At 39.9% G+C, this 14,886-nt stretch overlaps 1 protein-coding gene across 7 annotated transcripts in view; it reads right to left on the bottom strand.

The window, feature by feature from the left end:
- PRKD3 (protein kinase D3) overlaps positions 1-14,886 on the bottom strand; it is an 80,309-nt gene that overhangs the window by 27,352 nt on the left and 38,071 nt on the right. For 4 of the 7 annotated variants that reach the window (XR_006280466.1, XM_038394280.2, XM_043512280.1 and 1 more), the window contains 6 exons: positions 10,803-10,941; positions 9,026-9,157; positions 7,596-7,753; positions 4,793-4,982; positions 1,840-1,917; positions 324-507 (listed from right to left, as the gene is read on the bottom strand). Coding sequence is in view for 6 of the 7 variants with exons in the window: in XM_038394280.2 (XP_038250208.1) it covers positions 324-507; positions 1,840-1,917; positions 4,793-4,982; positions 7,596-7,753; positions 9,026-9,157; positions 10,803-10,941 (881 nt within the window). In the remaining variant the exon portion in view is untranslated. The remainder of the gene's footprint in view (positions 1-323; positions 508-1,839; positions 1,918-4,792; positions 4,983-7,595; positions 7,754-9,025; positions 9,158-10,802; positions 10,942-14,886) is intronic. The other 3 variants (XM_043512279.1, XM_043512284.1, XM_043512282.1) reach the window with 3 other exon arrangements.

The following is a 14,886-nucleotide window of genomic DNA, read 5'->3' as shown; positions in this document are numbered from 1 at the left end:
GGCGAGGTGGGTAGAGTTGGTGGTCGCGTGTTTGAGACCCCGAACTAATCTGTAGTTCTAGCCATTTTTCAATAAGCTGATTTATTTCCAGGTTCACAGTAACAGTTCAGCAGCTTTTGCAAGAAAAAAAAAATCCCAGCATATATCTAGGCTTTTAATTTTCTTGGTTTTCAGCTTTACTTGGGACTGAATGTTCTGTAAAACTGTGCAAATGAAGACCTGATCAACAACAACAAATTTGGAAATGTGCAAAAAACTGTGTTTTAGTATACAGTATTGGGGAATGGAATGCCTGTAGCACAACAATCTTTGTTGCTGCTTGCCTGATAGTTTTGACAGCTTCTTCATCTTTGTCCACATCAAGATCAGAAGGGTCCATAAAGAACATTTTGTCCTCTGGAGGAGAAGGTTCTTCTACATCATCCAAACCCCGACTACCATCACTGTTTATTTCATTGCTGTCAACTTCCATTGGCATGTCCAAATCTTGGCCTGGACTAGAAGGTTCTAACAACAGATAGAATTATCGTAAGTTAATGACAAGTCACAGAACTCTCCCCTCTGATCTAGTCTTACACACACACTCAAAAACCAAGTCACAGACAAACAAAAAGACTGTCGACCAAACCTATGAAACCATTCAAGAGCCCTACATTTTTTCAATACTGATGCAGAAGAGTATAAAGAACATACATATTGCAGGCCTCATTTCACATCATGCCAGGTTAAGGAGGCGTGGCCAAAACAGTGCTCATAAGAAAATTATAGGCAAAATTCTGGATTCACTGGTTTGCTAAAGTTATTTTGTACCACATATGCTGTGAGTAATGCAAAATGGCCTTAAAGTGGCTAGAGATAGTCAATTCCTTGTTCAAGGGAATTCTCCACCAATGGAAAGTTTCCCCCTGTGCCAGCTGAACCTTCCACTCCAGCATTTAATGTAGGGGGGTATTGGGGACAATCCAAAGGCAGATGTTGCAGAAAGGAATTTATACACACAATTCTTCACTGGCATAAGTTAAAACTGCTCCCCTGAAGCTTTCACTTATGTTGCCAGGTGGCCCAGAACCAGGGAGATGCAATCACTCATCTGTGACTCTCCCTCTCCATGCTGTCTTCACAAAACTCAGACAGAATGGAGAATCAAGCCTATGTCCTCCGTTTTGAATGGGTCAGGACAGCCAAGGGAAAAATGGTATCGGAAAGGGCAAAACCTCAAAAATTTAGGAAGAGGTGACACTTTCCCTCAAACCCTTTGGGAATAGAGTCCCTTTAAACAAACCAAAGCTCCAACAAGTTAAAAAGTTAATGGAAATTCTTTCTCCAGATACATACAGAAATGTTACTAGCACATTACAAAGTATTGTTTGGCTGACTGGCCATTAAAATGTGTTGAGAGAGAATGTTTCCCTATGCAATTTTCCATTTTACCCCATTAAAAATGGTCCTTTTTTCTGCAAAGAAAGCTGTTCTTCATGAAAAACATTGAGTAGACTGATCACAATTTAAATTCATTTTTGGACATGAAAAAAATGTTCCTAATTCTTGACTTTCAAGAGAAATATCAAATGAAGTATACCGAGTTTGCCAAGTTTTTTTAAGTAAGTTTTAAATCACCAGACACACACAGGTCTTCAAGCCAAACCTTTAATTCTCAATTACCTCATAGGGACTAATTCTTCTCCAGGAAGAAAAAAGGAGGAGTGGAAAAGAGCATTTAATACACTTTAGCCTTAAAATACTCAGAGTTGACAGGATCAGAAAGTAATAAAAATAAGGTTTGTATATTTTGTTATGTCTCCAGAGATATTTCACTATTTGAAAACATTTTTTTCCTACCTCCATTGAACACCACCTCTCCAAGACAGTCTCTAGGTACTTTAGATGCACAACGTTTGTGACAGTTAAATCTGCAATCTAAAATAGAAAAAAAACCTACGTCATTACATATAGTTTAGTTTTACTCATACTCAGAAAGAGCCTCTGAAATAACTATCACATTATTTTTAACAAAATATTCAACCAACTTCAGGCCAGAAAGCATGTCAACAATCTTGTCACGAAGTCACTTGCTGAGATGGCTCCACTGCAATTCATTAAATCATACTGGCATCTATGACTATCCTTTCATCTCTTCTCTCTCCAAGAAATATACTATTCCTCTCTCCCTCTCCCTCTCTCTCGTTTTTTTTTTTTAATCCTGATTTTACTACTCTGCTCTGGTTCTCTTCTTTCATACTCTCCCTTCTCCATCCCCAGTTCCCTTTTTTCCATTGTTTTTGGGATCAAAGATTGTCTCCTAGCTACCCTTTGTTCTGCCTGCTGTTATGGGACTAAAGTTTTGCTCCGACCTTCATTGCAACCACCATGGCCACTATGACACCAAGTCTTTCACCACTCCTGTCAAAGTTATAAGACTTCCCGCTGCTACCAGGGCCATGATATTTCTCCCTTCAGTATAGTCACCACAGCTTAAAGATTTCCTTTGTCTCCAGGACTGCTTTTGAACCAACAATCTGGCCCTCCCTGCTCCTGCCCACATGAAGCAGGAATCACCAGGGGTTTCTCACTTCCTCAGGATTAACAGAAACAGCTCAGTCTCCTACCTTTTAAACTAAGTAGCTAAATGCTGGATCCAACCATTTCCTTATTTAGTCTTCTGAGCACCTAGAGTGACCAAATGTCAACGAAGTAATTGTCCCTTTTCTCCAGGGCTGTTTCTAGTAAGATTTAAAGAACAAGGTCAGTTTCTTGGTTTACTTTCGAGGAGTTGGAAAGATGAAGGTGCTCGGAATCCCAATAAGGAGCTGAGAAGAAAGGGTCATATTGCATGAAATGCTCGTCATCTTATTTTTCATCTCTATTCTTTCATGCTCATTTCTCACTTCTCTATGCTTTTTTGCTATCTGTATCTACTGAAATGTACTTTCCTGAAACTGGGGTAGAGGAATTCCATGTGTCTGGATGGATTCAAGACCAGTTCTCTTTGAAGTGGCTGCTGTCAAACATTTCCACTCTCAAAAGGGTTAAAATAAAGTTTCAAGTGTCTTTTTAAGCTTTGTGTTTGATTACATATCAACAGTTCACGTACAACAAGACAGATTCAAAATCCTAAATAATCCTGGATGCAGCCTAGAATTTCCAAGCTGTAATACCTGCAGAGATGTGAAGTTATAACTCTCCCCATTGCAAAGGAACCTACTGATATCTGGTGTTCAATTTTACAGTTACTTTTACATAACAGACGAGAGAAAACAAAACAGAAATTTTTTTTAAACAAAAGCTATTTAAACACAGGATTACTGAAGCTTTATTGAGCAACGTCTCAAATATACTAAAACATGACCAAATAGTTTAGCCTCCAAATATGACCTTCTGGTATACTCCAGGCAGAAATGTCTATCAGATTGTAAAATATTCTATGTTAATTTTTAAGATTCACCACTCTGAGTTTTTTAGCTTTCTCTGTGACAAACCAGACCCTTTGAGGCCCTCTGGAAGGCCCTGCAGTCCTCTACCACACCCTGCCCAGAAAAAGGCAAGAGAGTGGGGTTTGGCCAAGTGGCCTAGAGAGGCTGCAGGGGAGGCAGCCAATCAGAGTCTAGGAGGCACATATAAAAGGAGTTGCAGGGCCTGGACAGCTCAGTTGCTGGCTGGAACCAGAGGAGGAAGAATGCTGTTCCTGGCTGGCTGAGAAAGCTGCAGCAACTGGACAGAGCAGTCGCAGGCTGGGAAATTCCATGGGTACAGAGACTGGGGAGAAACCCTGCCCAGGCGTAGGACTGTGAAGCTCTCCAGGCACAGAGGCCTCAGAGAAGGAGCCCTGACAAGAAGAGCCAGAGACCCGTTAGAAGCGCACCAGGTGAATACGCCTGAGAGAACAGGGCAGAGATTGTTACGGAGACTCTGGGCAAGGAGGCCTGGGAGAGACCCTGCTTAAACAGGAAACAGGCTGGGGTCCCAACAAGCTGATAGGACATAGTGGGAATCAGCCCAAGGAATGCTGCAATAGATAGTAGTGAAGGAAGCAGCAGGGGGCTGCTAACCACAGTTTCCCTGGCTTAGGACCTGGAGTAGTGGGTGGGCCCAGGTCCCCGGCCCAACACTGGCCAAATGCAGAAGGGCTGAGGATGCACTCACCAGCAGTGAATGACAACCCCTTTATACAAACAAAGCAATGAAGCACTGAGTAAGTAAAGTCTGTAGTGTTTGGTATTTGGCTAATGCAGAGTCAATAGAGAAAGAATGTGATAATGTGCCATGTTCTGAGAGCTGTGGTGATATAATCAAAGATGTGAGAAAATAAACAATGAGGTAGAGATATGTTAAGATGTTCTCCCTGTAAACACAGGTGCACCTAATGGAAAGAAACTAAACTGGAACAGGAAAAATGTGATCTAGGTCTTTTTAAGTACTATACTTGACAGTGCCTTGAAGAGTTTTTTTTTGTATTTGTTTTTTAAAAGCTTCTAGTTGAAATGCAAGTGATTTTTAAAGGATGGAATGTCTTCCACAATATTTTTGAGCTACTCAGAATGATCCTTGGAGGATTACCTTCTTCGCTGAACTACATGTGAACTAACTTATTATTCAAGTACATTATTCACAAATTATACAACCAATTAATACACCTTTTTGAATGGAGCAAAGCATGAAAAGTGCAATTATCTTAAATATATAATTGTTTTAAATAAAGCTGCTGTTTTAGATAATGAGATTTATTTTTAAAATGTTTAAATATTGTAACATTCATTGAAATGAATCTTACTGCTGTAGAGCACTGAACTCCTACCTTTACATTGCATTCCTTGGCGAAAAAGGCCCTTGAGCAAACGTTTGCAGTACTGGCATATGGTGGGACGAGTATAGGAATGGACAGCAAAGGTGTGAGGAACCTTCACCCTGCAAAGCACCATCTTTTCCATCCAGATTGGACGCCCACTCCAGGAGGGAATTCTCTTACTGGGCTCTGGGTGGCAGCGCTGGAATAGAAGATGCATGTGAGATTCTAATAAAACCATGTCAGGCTTAGAAACAACTTATTTCAAGGGGCGCTTGGCCCAGACACTGAGCAAACATCTTTTTGCAGAACATCTTGGCCAGGCAGTTTTAAGAAGTAATTTTGGAAGTCTGAAAAAAGTACCACACTAAGGATTTGCAGAGAGCAGGAAAAAGTTTATGAATCTGTATTTCCACAAGGACTAAAATTATGATAAACTAAACCAAAAAATACCCACTTTTGATTTCTTCAGGTAGTATGGTAAAGGCTCAGAAACAGCACAGACCTATGATAAACATCAGTCTCACATGCAGACTCCTCCAAAATGGGAGGCATTACAGGCAATCAACCCAAAAATAGATACCTGCCACATCACACTATCTATTGTTCTTGCATGCCAGGACAATTTACTAAATTAGGTAAAAATTCAAAATCCAAAATAATGTGTAATTTAAAAATTAAAATAAAATAGTCAAAGCCTTACTGCTGATCTAGGTGTATTGTTTATGAAAGTAAAATAATAGTAACTTAGTTTCAGGGACAACCATGTGGAAAACACTGAACATCAGAGAAGGTGGAGGAATGTGGCACTACAAAACTCAAAACTATAGTAACATAGGACCAATTGACTGCAAATCCAGTAATCTATACTGTCAATTTAATCCTCTTAACACTGAAAACAAAACCAAAGAGATGAAATCTAAGATGCACTGGGCAAATATGCAGAATTTGTATGAAAAAAATGGGATTACCATATTAGGTGGAGAAACAGTGATTATTCTATCATCATTCAAATGAACTTCTGCAAAGATTGTCAGTGATACTTAGTTGTATTTATCTTCAGTGCTCTGAGACTGGACCCTCCAGGCTCTGGCCAAAAGGTTTATTCTGTTCCTGAATGGTACTGTCCGTAAAATTTATACTGTAAGGTCTCTGAAGTTAGGAAATGCATCTCTCTCCATGTACTGTACAGCACCAAACACACCAACGATACATAGTAAACGAAAGAAACAGTGTCTGACATTAAAATATTGTCCTGGTCATTAAAGACCTTGGACTAGATCCTCAGCTGATACAAAGTGAAGTTGCTTCACTGAAGTCTGGTATTCCCTTCCCATAATGGCGTTCAGTCACTCAAGGAATAAAAACAGTTTTTACCAAACAGCTCTGAAAGGGGTAGATGGCTTGCTGTGTTCTCTACCCAAATTTAAAACAGTTTATGCCTGGGATTACTATATCTTCTGGGATCAGATTGTTGGGAGCAGACACATATTTAGGCCTGGCAAAAGCCTGCTGTTCATTTTAAGAGTCTGTTTTGATAACATTTAACAGCATAATCATATGTAGAAGTGTGTATGTGTAAAAAAACTGCAGAATAATCATGTTTAATGTTGCACGTGTATAAGAAACTGCAGAGTAGTCATTTGTGAGAACAAGAAAAAAAGTAACTACAAACCTAGAAAAGCCCATTTGAACTAACACTAAGCTTGTACTGACAAGGGAGGAGAATTAATATAGATATGAGAGACTAATATATATGTATATGAAAAGATAACAAAATGTTATAAATAAGTTTGTGTAACAAAGGGACATTGAAGCTGTATTGTCTGGTGCTGGAGGCAACTGTGATAAGATTGTCCTAATGAGCTTCCCACTTGTAAGTAATTGATCACTACTAACTGAGTGTTTTGCTCTAATAAATATTTGTTAGACCCATCTGTTGAGTAAATGAACCTCAACCCAACACATATGACAGCAAAGAAACTTGACAAATTTAGGATGCAGAATCTTGGCCAAAGACAACAAAGCAGAAATTTTTTAACTACAACATATCACCTGCCATAACTCTGGCCACAGAAAGCTATTTCTATCAATTGCAACTAACTCTTAGATTTTATTTTTTTAAACTGACAGTTAGAAGGTAAGAACAGGCTTAATATCAGTTCACAGTTAGTAACAAATACAACTGATCTAATGATCCCACTGGCCCTTGGATGTTTTGTTGCCGTGTCTGGGATATAAGAGTTTGTGTTAATTTCTCATCCCTCTTAATAGTGGGGGGACTACTGTGGATAATATCTATGAGAAGAATACTTCCTGTAATATCTTTACTCCCTACACAGATGTCTCTCTTGAATTCTGTGGAACACTCTTCTCACACTATAAATGTACAATTTATACTGTGTTTTACCCAATAAACTATTAAAGACTGATAAGTAATTGCACACTAAACCTATATTCCAAAAGAAAGCAATGTATTTTATCATCTCCTACCCCAAGATTTTTAAGGAATACGCATTACTGTGAATGACACATTAATGGCAAAATTATATATAAAAGTTATAATTCACCTCAAATTTCACTTCTCACAATCCCTGTAATAACACAGAATTATCATCAAATGTCATAGTGTAAAAGGTTCACCAGCAATTTAAAAATAAACAAGCATGGTCTGAAATGGTTAATCTGAACTAGTTTTTACTCAATTTAAATCAGTTATGATATAAGGCTGGTTCTAATTCCCTGAAACATGATTGATTTAACTCAGCATTATTATGTATAAAGTGTATTTTGTTTTTACATTTTTATTACATACCTCTTCAGTGGCAGTGGCTGTGTATTCAGTTTGCACTGGTCTGGGAATTGAAAGCCCAGCACTTGGTAAAGACACATTAGACAAACGCCTCTTTCTCACTCCACTACAGTTATTTGGGATCTTGAAGGCACATCGCTTATGGTAGTTTAATCCACAGCCTAAAAATGTCAGTTTGAAAAAATTATGTAAAGATAACTCCTCCTTTAGCACAAATAATTAAAATATTTTAAAATGGAAAGTACAGTATTAATATTTTTATAAAGCAGAGGGGAAAAATATAAATCCAAAAACATAGCAGACAAATGTAGCAATTTGTTTAGATTCAGTTAATGTAATACAATAGGAAACTCAGTATTTATCGTTAGTGTAATTTACAATAATGGCTTGCTTTGCACTAAAAATTTTGGAGTTTGCCATTTACCTAAATAACGATTTCCAATTACCCCTTTCAATAAAACCTGGAAACAGGGTCTCTCAGCTGATCTTCCGCACCTCTTTTCCTACAGGCAGGCTCTCATGGCTAAGATAAAGCCCCAGGAGTGAAGAGTAAGCCAGGGCAGGAAGTGGTGCGTTTCTAGTACCTGGACACCAGCCTGCTGACCACAGGCAGCAACTTTTGTCAGCACCAGTGAGTTTTTGCAACCCAGCCCCCGGCCCCGCCCCAACTCCACCTCTCCCTGCCCCATTGGATCCCTCCTCAAATCCCCGCCCTGTCCCTGCCTCCTCCCCCAAGCGCACCATGTTCCCCCTCTCCCCCAGGCTTACCATGTGAAACAGCTGTTTCATGGTGCAAGTGCTGGGAGGGACAGGGTAGAAGCAGGACCCAATGGCACGCTCAAGGGAGGAGGCAAGCTGGAGGTGGAAGCAAACTGGAGTGGAGGGGCGGGGAGCTGCCAGTGGGTGCAGAGCACCCACCAATTTTTCCCCATGGGTGTTCCAGCCCCGGAGCACCCACGGAGTCGGCGCCTATGCTGCTGACAACAGGCTGCAACATTTTCCACAATCCAGCTGGACAAAGGCCATATGGAAAGGGGTTCCCCTTTGGGACTCTCTCCATTAAACTTTTAAAAAAAGCTATTGCAAGGAACTCAAACTGTACACTAATTGAGCCAGATTCAAAACCCCTGTGAGTTAAGAATTATTCTCTTTATTACAGGTTGGAAACAGGAACAGGGAAATTAAGTGTCTTGCCCAAGGTCATACAAATTTTGTGTCAGAGCCAGGAACAGAATTCAGGTTTCCTGATATACAGTCAAAGCTCCAAATGAATTATGCTCCTTCCCAAAAGCTGAATTCATCACTTACCAACAAATTAATTATACAACGTAATTAAGATACAGATCTTGCCATTCTACTTTCCCTGTAACTTTCTGTACATATAAAAGCTAGATCATCATGATTCACCTATCAGCTATTAACACTTGACTTACCTTCACATTTTAATCCTTGTCGTACCAAACCCCAAAGCATCTCCCCACAATAGTCACAAAATGTAGGGGCCTTGTAAGAATGCACATAAAGTGCATGAGGACGAATCTGGAAATCTTCAACTGTAGCCAAAGCTTTAAAAAAATTGCAGTAAATTATATATTTGTGACTGTAAGAATAATAAGTATTTACTGAAACAGTTCATTGTTTTAAAACAGTAGTTGCAAAGAACACCATCAAACTGTTTAATACAAAAATTAAATCCCCAAATTCCATACATTGGGAGGATTTCTCATACACACTGATGCGCAGTTTTTAGCCAAACTTTTTTTTTTAATCTCTTGGTATCCAAGATAATAATAATAGTAATAATAATAATAATAAATAATAATAATAATAATAGAATCATGAGTACCAAACAGTACTTGCTACTGAAGAATATTTAGTGCTGACAAATCTGGTTGATTGGAGGTAGGGGTGTTATGGAACTACAAAATTAATGAATGAAGAAAACCCAGCAGATTAAGTATAATTTAATTTTATTAAAACATTTGATAGGATGCCTCACAAAACATTACTTAAAAGATAATTCAAAATAACTTGGAACAATATTAGGTGAATAGAGAACTGGCAGAACGGTAATCAAAGGTAATGCTAAACCAGGCTACCAAGGTGACTCAACTCAAATTTTACTGTCTTCTGAAGTACTCTGCCAACAAGAGACAAGGAAGAAAACTGGGTTACCATATTGCACTTTCAGGTATCAGAGAATGCTTCACTGTGCTATGACACATGGTTCAAGGAAACTGCCTTCCCAGTTTTGCTTGAGACAAGTCAAGGAGAACAGTGACCAATGCAATTCCTATTTCCCTGGCTGGATATAACTCCTGTCTCAGAAACTAGGCAAGAAATTCCCTCTCAGTATCCAAGGTGGCATTCTGTGTCTCAGTTATCATATCCCTGTTTTCTATTCCCCCTGGATTACTAATATATGCCAAAGTGCTGGCTCTGAAGCCCAGGGAAAGGGACAGGTTTCAGAGCATGAGCCACAATGTCTACAATGCTGTTTTTAGTGCTATAGAGTGCTGCAGGCCATAATCTGTAGACCCAGGCTCCAAGACTCACTGCACAGATTTTAAAATGCAGGGTAGACACACTCTGTTAGGTTTCCATTTACAACTTTACCAGCAGTCCATGGATGTGTCTCCATTTATTTCAATAGGCTTTGAATCAGATCCATAGAGCCCAACACCTCAAAGATTTTGAAAACGCAAAAATCTTTAAATAACCACCACCTTTATTTTCTGCATCATCTACAAGATGGTTCACTCAAGCAGCACAATGTCTAACACCACCACATCCTGACAGGTAATGATTCAGAATACTCATCTACATTAGCACTCTTTTTAGCTGTAATTGATCACTGATGGAATCTGTAAAATAGAAAGGGTGCAGACCTAGATATAAAAAACAACATGATTGCTGGGGGAACCTGAGTTCTATCTATACTTTAGCTTCCACAGTTAATATCAGAGTTGGAGGATTAAGACCACAAAGTTTGTTAGTGCAGATGCAGCCCCAGGGAAGACAAATTCACTGAATCACAAATACCATTTCAGGGAGCACTCTGGATTTCTTTGGAAATCTCCCTCAAAACTTGTCCAGCCAAACAGCTTCAAAACCACAGCTTATGGTTATATTGTTGCAGACAGTGTACAGTAATACTGTGACTTTTATTCAATAATAAGAATGGTTTCATTGCAACTACAAAGGACCTACCAGAGAGCACAACCTCAACAAGATCTCCTTCATGTATCTCTTCTGCTGATGTAATCCTCTGCAAAATATTTTCCGAGTTCAGGTCATGGCGAAAGAGAAGAATTTTGTCATACATGCCAAAGAAACCACACTCTGGGAACTGCAACAACAACAACAAAAACAAAAAGACTCTCAATTAGCACATGCCATAGTTTGCTAAATCCCATAAACTGAATATTTTCTATATGACTACAGAACTTTTGTGTGCTGCAAGCATTCCACTAGAGCACCAGGATGCAGTTAATATCTCAGCTTCTGAAAAATAAATCATCTGACTTGAAATCCAGCACAGGCTAAAAAAAAAGGCAGAAATTAAATATGTTTATTGAAATGGAAACTTCCTAAAACTACACTAAAAAGAAAGAGGTTTTTAGCCATGGTTTCTCGCAATCATTGATGCTGATGTACTGATGGAGAATTACGGGTGTGAATTTTGCCAGATGCAGCCAATGATTCTAGAACTAATTTGATTCATTTAAAAGGAAAATAAGACCTGCAAATTCAAGATGCAATCTGAAAGCCAAGCTTTGCTCTTTCTAACGCATCACCACCAGTAATCCTGATCCAGCAGAGGTGCTATTCAAGTATGCACCTCTGTAAACATTCAGCTCCAGATAAAAGATTGCATAACTAGAACTTAGTTAACACTTCTGTTGATATGTGAGCCAGAAAAGAATCCAACTCAGTGTCCTACAACTCTTTAGATTCGCAGGCATAAGAGTAAAATCTTATTTTTGTCAAAGACAGTGGATAGGACTCTGGATACACAGATGGAGCAAATACGCTTACAACACTGTCATTTTTCTGACCATACCTTACTTGACTCCATGTTTGTCCATTTTCCAAGAGTACCGTTACCAATTGTTGGCAGTAGGAAAGAAGAGTTTCGTTTTCTTGAGACTGTGTAAATCAATATAGTAGTTAACACAGGAAAAGGAGAACCCAAATACTTCCTGGAGAGCAGTGAAAACCTATCATCCCAGCCTCCCCCATCCTTGTGTCTAATCAGAGGTTGGGTGAGAACAAATATACAAAAGCAGTTTGTAGAAAGGAGGAGGGAGAACATAGGAGAGACATGTCACAATATACAAGGGACAAATCTTTTAATTAAAAAGTGAAGTTTGGATTACAATTTCTTTACATACCCAGTAAACACAGAATATACACATTAAGTAATGTGGTACCATGAATGTTTAAGTACCATACAACATATAATGTTCTTTAGCCAAGGGAGCCAATGGTGAATTTCTGCCAGGGAATTTGTACAGATTCAATGATTGTGTCCATTGTTTCTGTATTTTCTTCTTTTGTATGTCATTTGAAAAGCAATGGGCTCGGATTGTAACTGAATCTTGAAATTCGAAAGCCATTCTAATGCTTCTCAGGTTGCGACAGCAGTCCCCCTCGTGCCACCACTGTAAATATGAATGAGTCAGTTGTCTGATGCATCACATTGTTGTACCTAACCACAGTCACAATATGGTGATTCTTTGATTTTCCATTTGTGATGGAGATATCCACACCCTCTGAGCACTGTCCAAAAGCGGTTGAGTGCAGTCCACTGCCTGTGGGGAAGGCAAAATCTTAGGACTTCTTTCGCTGAATCTTCAGGTCAGGTCTTCAGAATATCATACAAGTGGCCAAAGATTCAAGCCAGTGAGTGCTGGCGTCCTTTCCATTGGCCTGTAGCATTGACACACAGATCCAGAAAGGCTTCTTAGATTTGAATGGGGAAAGTGGCAATGAAATGAGGTCTTTGTGTATCTGCAGATCCAGAGTGGCCAAGATCTTCTTGTACTCCTGGACCCCAGCAGTGTCTCACTTGATGTTGGCTGGCACAGTGCCCTCCAAAACTGGTAACCACAGTATTAGCATTGATTTGAGAGAGCCGCTAACAACTGTGAGCATAGCATTGATTTCAGTGTCAGTGAGATTGGTGTGGGAGCTGTTTTACCAAACTGGTATACAACACTCCACTGTTGGCAAGACCAGGGCTTGTACTGACGTTCGAAGTGTGCTTGCATCACATCCCCAGGATGTGCCTGTGAGATTCTTGATATTAACCCTTTTATCTTCATCTTCTTTTTGGTGTTGTCAACGTATTGGTGACACCTCGGCATCTGATTGAGGGTAACTCCAAAATAATCAGGATTGTGGTCATGCAGTAGAGGTAGACCACAGAAGTCCACTTTCCTTGGCACTTCCGCCTCATGGTTATTCAAGTGGAAGGCAGAGACAGGTGTTTTCAAAGTGTTGGGTTTCAGTTGCCAAGCTCTGAAATACATCTCAAATATCCAGCAGTGGTAGTTCATGACCTTTTCTGTGGCCTTCAAAGACAATACTTGCATTGCTAGCGCAGTGTCATCTGCATAGATGAATTTATGGTATGATGTGACCAGAATGTTGCTGGTACAGAGACAGAACAGTGCAGGCACTAAAATGGATCCATGTGGGAAGCCACTGTTCAATTTCCACAATGTGCTGGCAGACTCACCAAGGTGTACAGTGATTTTTCTGTTACTCAGCATCTCAGTGATAAGTATGATGGCTGATTAGCACTGGAAAGCTAATTAGTTCAGCAGGAGACTTCTGTGCCATACAGTATCTTATGCAGAAGGTCAATGAATGCTGCCGCTGTTTTTAATTTTCACTGGTAGTCGAATTTTATGTAGCTGGTTATGACCAGCACCAGGTCACAGCAGTTGCAACTAGTTCTAAATCTGGCCTGCTCTTTGGGGACCAGTTGCTCCAGTATCAGCTACAACCTTTGAAGTAGGAGCCACTCCAACAATTTATAGCAACTGCTAAGGACGGAGATGGGCCGGTATCTTTTGGGGGTCTCTTTTTCCAGGCTTCGAAATGGCTATGATCTGTGTTTCCTTCCCAATTGGTAAGGAAATAACTTCCTTCCTTATGCCAGCGTTTCCTCAACAGTACTGGTGTGACCATCTTTATTTTACTGGGCATGCCCTCCATGTTTACTTTGGATGACCATTGTGTACAATACTCAGGAGTCACCAGGCTTCCAGCAGTTAACAGTGCATAGCACTTGGAATGTACTTACAAAAAGAAAAGGAGGACTTGTGGCACCTTAGAGACTAACAAATTTATTTGAGCATAAGCTTTCGTGAGCTACAGCTCACTTCATCAGATGCAGTGAGCTGTAGCTCACGAAAGCTTATGCTCAAATAAATTTGTTAGTCTCTAAGGTGCCACAAGTCCTCCTTTTCTTTTTGCGAATACAGACTAACACGGCTGCTACTCTGAAACCTGTCAGAATGTACTTGAGCAGCCATGGAGAGGCAGCTTTTTTTCAATGTCAGTGGGTATCACGCACACATAAGGAAGAAAAGAAAAGACATCTTGGTGAATACCGTGGCACATTTCATCTACGAACACTGGCTGAGATTATCCATCCCACGTTCCCAGTCATTGAGAAGCTGATTGTGCTTATGAAGAAGCAGCAGGCTGTTTATTCGTCCTGCCTGGTCCATTCTCATATGTTCCACACACAAGCCTGTTAGTCTTTTCTTCCATTGTATTCTGGAAAGAGGTTATGACAGCATAACCATGGTCTCAAAAGCAGAGCACTGTAAACCATCAAACATGAGCTGATAGAGAACAAAATTCCAACACTGTCATGCGATATTACCTACACCTCCCCACTTGTTTGCTAAGGAAGCAATCTCCGGCACTTATTGCCAACTCTACTCTCTATCCAAGCAGAGTCATCCACAGATGAATCTTGGTAATTGGCATTTGTCCATGAATTATCAAAAAGTAGTATTTTTCCATCAAGCTCCCAAAGGTCTGTGTCAGGGGAGGAGATAAAGAGGGTGGGAATGTCTGTACGGCCAGAGTCTGTGCCTGAATCATAAGAAGAGATTTTGTAATACAGACACTGATGTGCTGTAGGAGTAATATTTCCCATGTTTGGGAAACTAATCAATCTAATCAAACTCCCACCTTTCCTTCACCATCTCAGACTAGATACTAGGGACCAGTAATAGCATGCTAGGCTGTTGTAAGTCACTTTTACTCAAAA

This window comes from Dermochelys coriacea, chromosome 3 (genome assembly GCF_009764565.3).
Source record: "Dermochelys coriacea isolate rDerCor1 chromosome 3, rDerCor1.pri.v4, whole genome shotgun sequence".
Taxonomy (NCBI): domain Eukaryota; kingdom Metazoa; phylum Chordata; order Testudines; family Dermochelyidae; genus Dermochelys; species Dermochelys coriacea.
The sequence above is the reverse complement of the archived record's forward strand: the minus strand, read 5'-3'. Positions and strand labels throughout refer to the sequence as shown.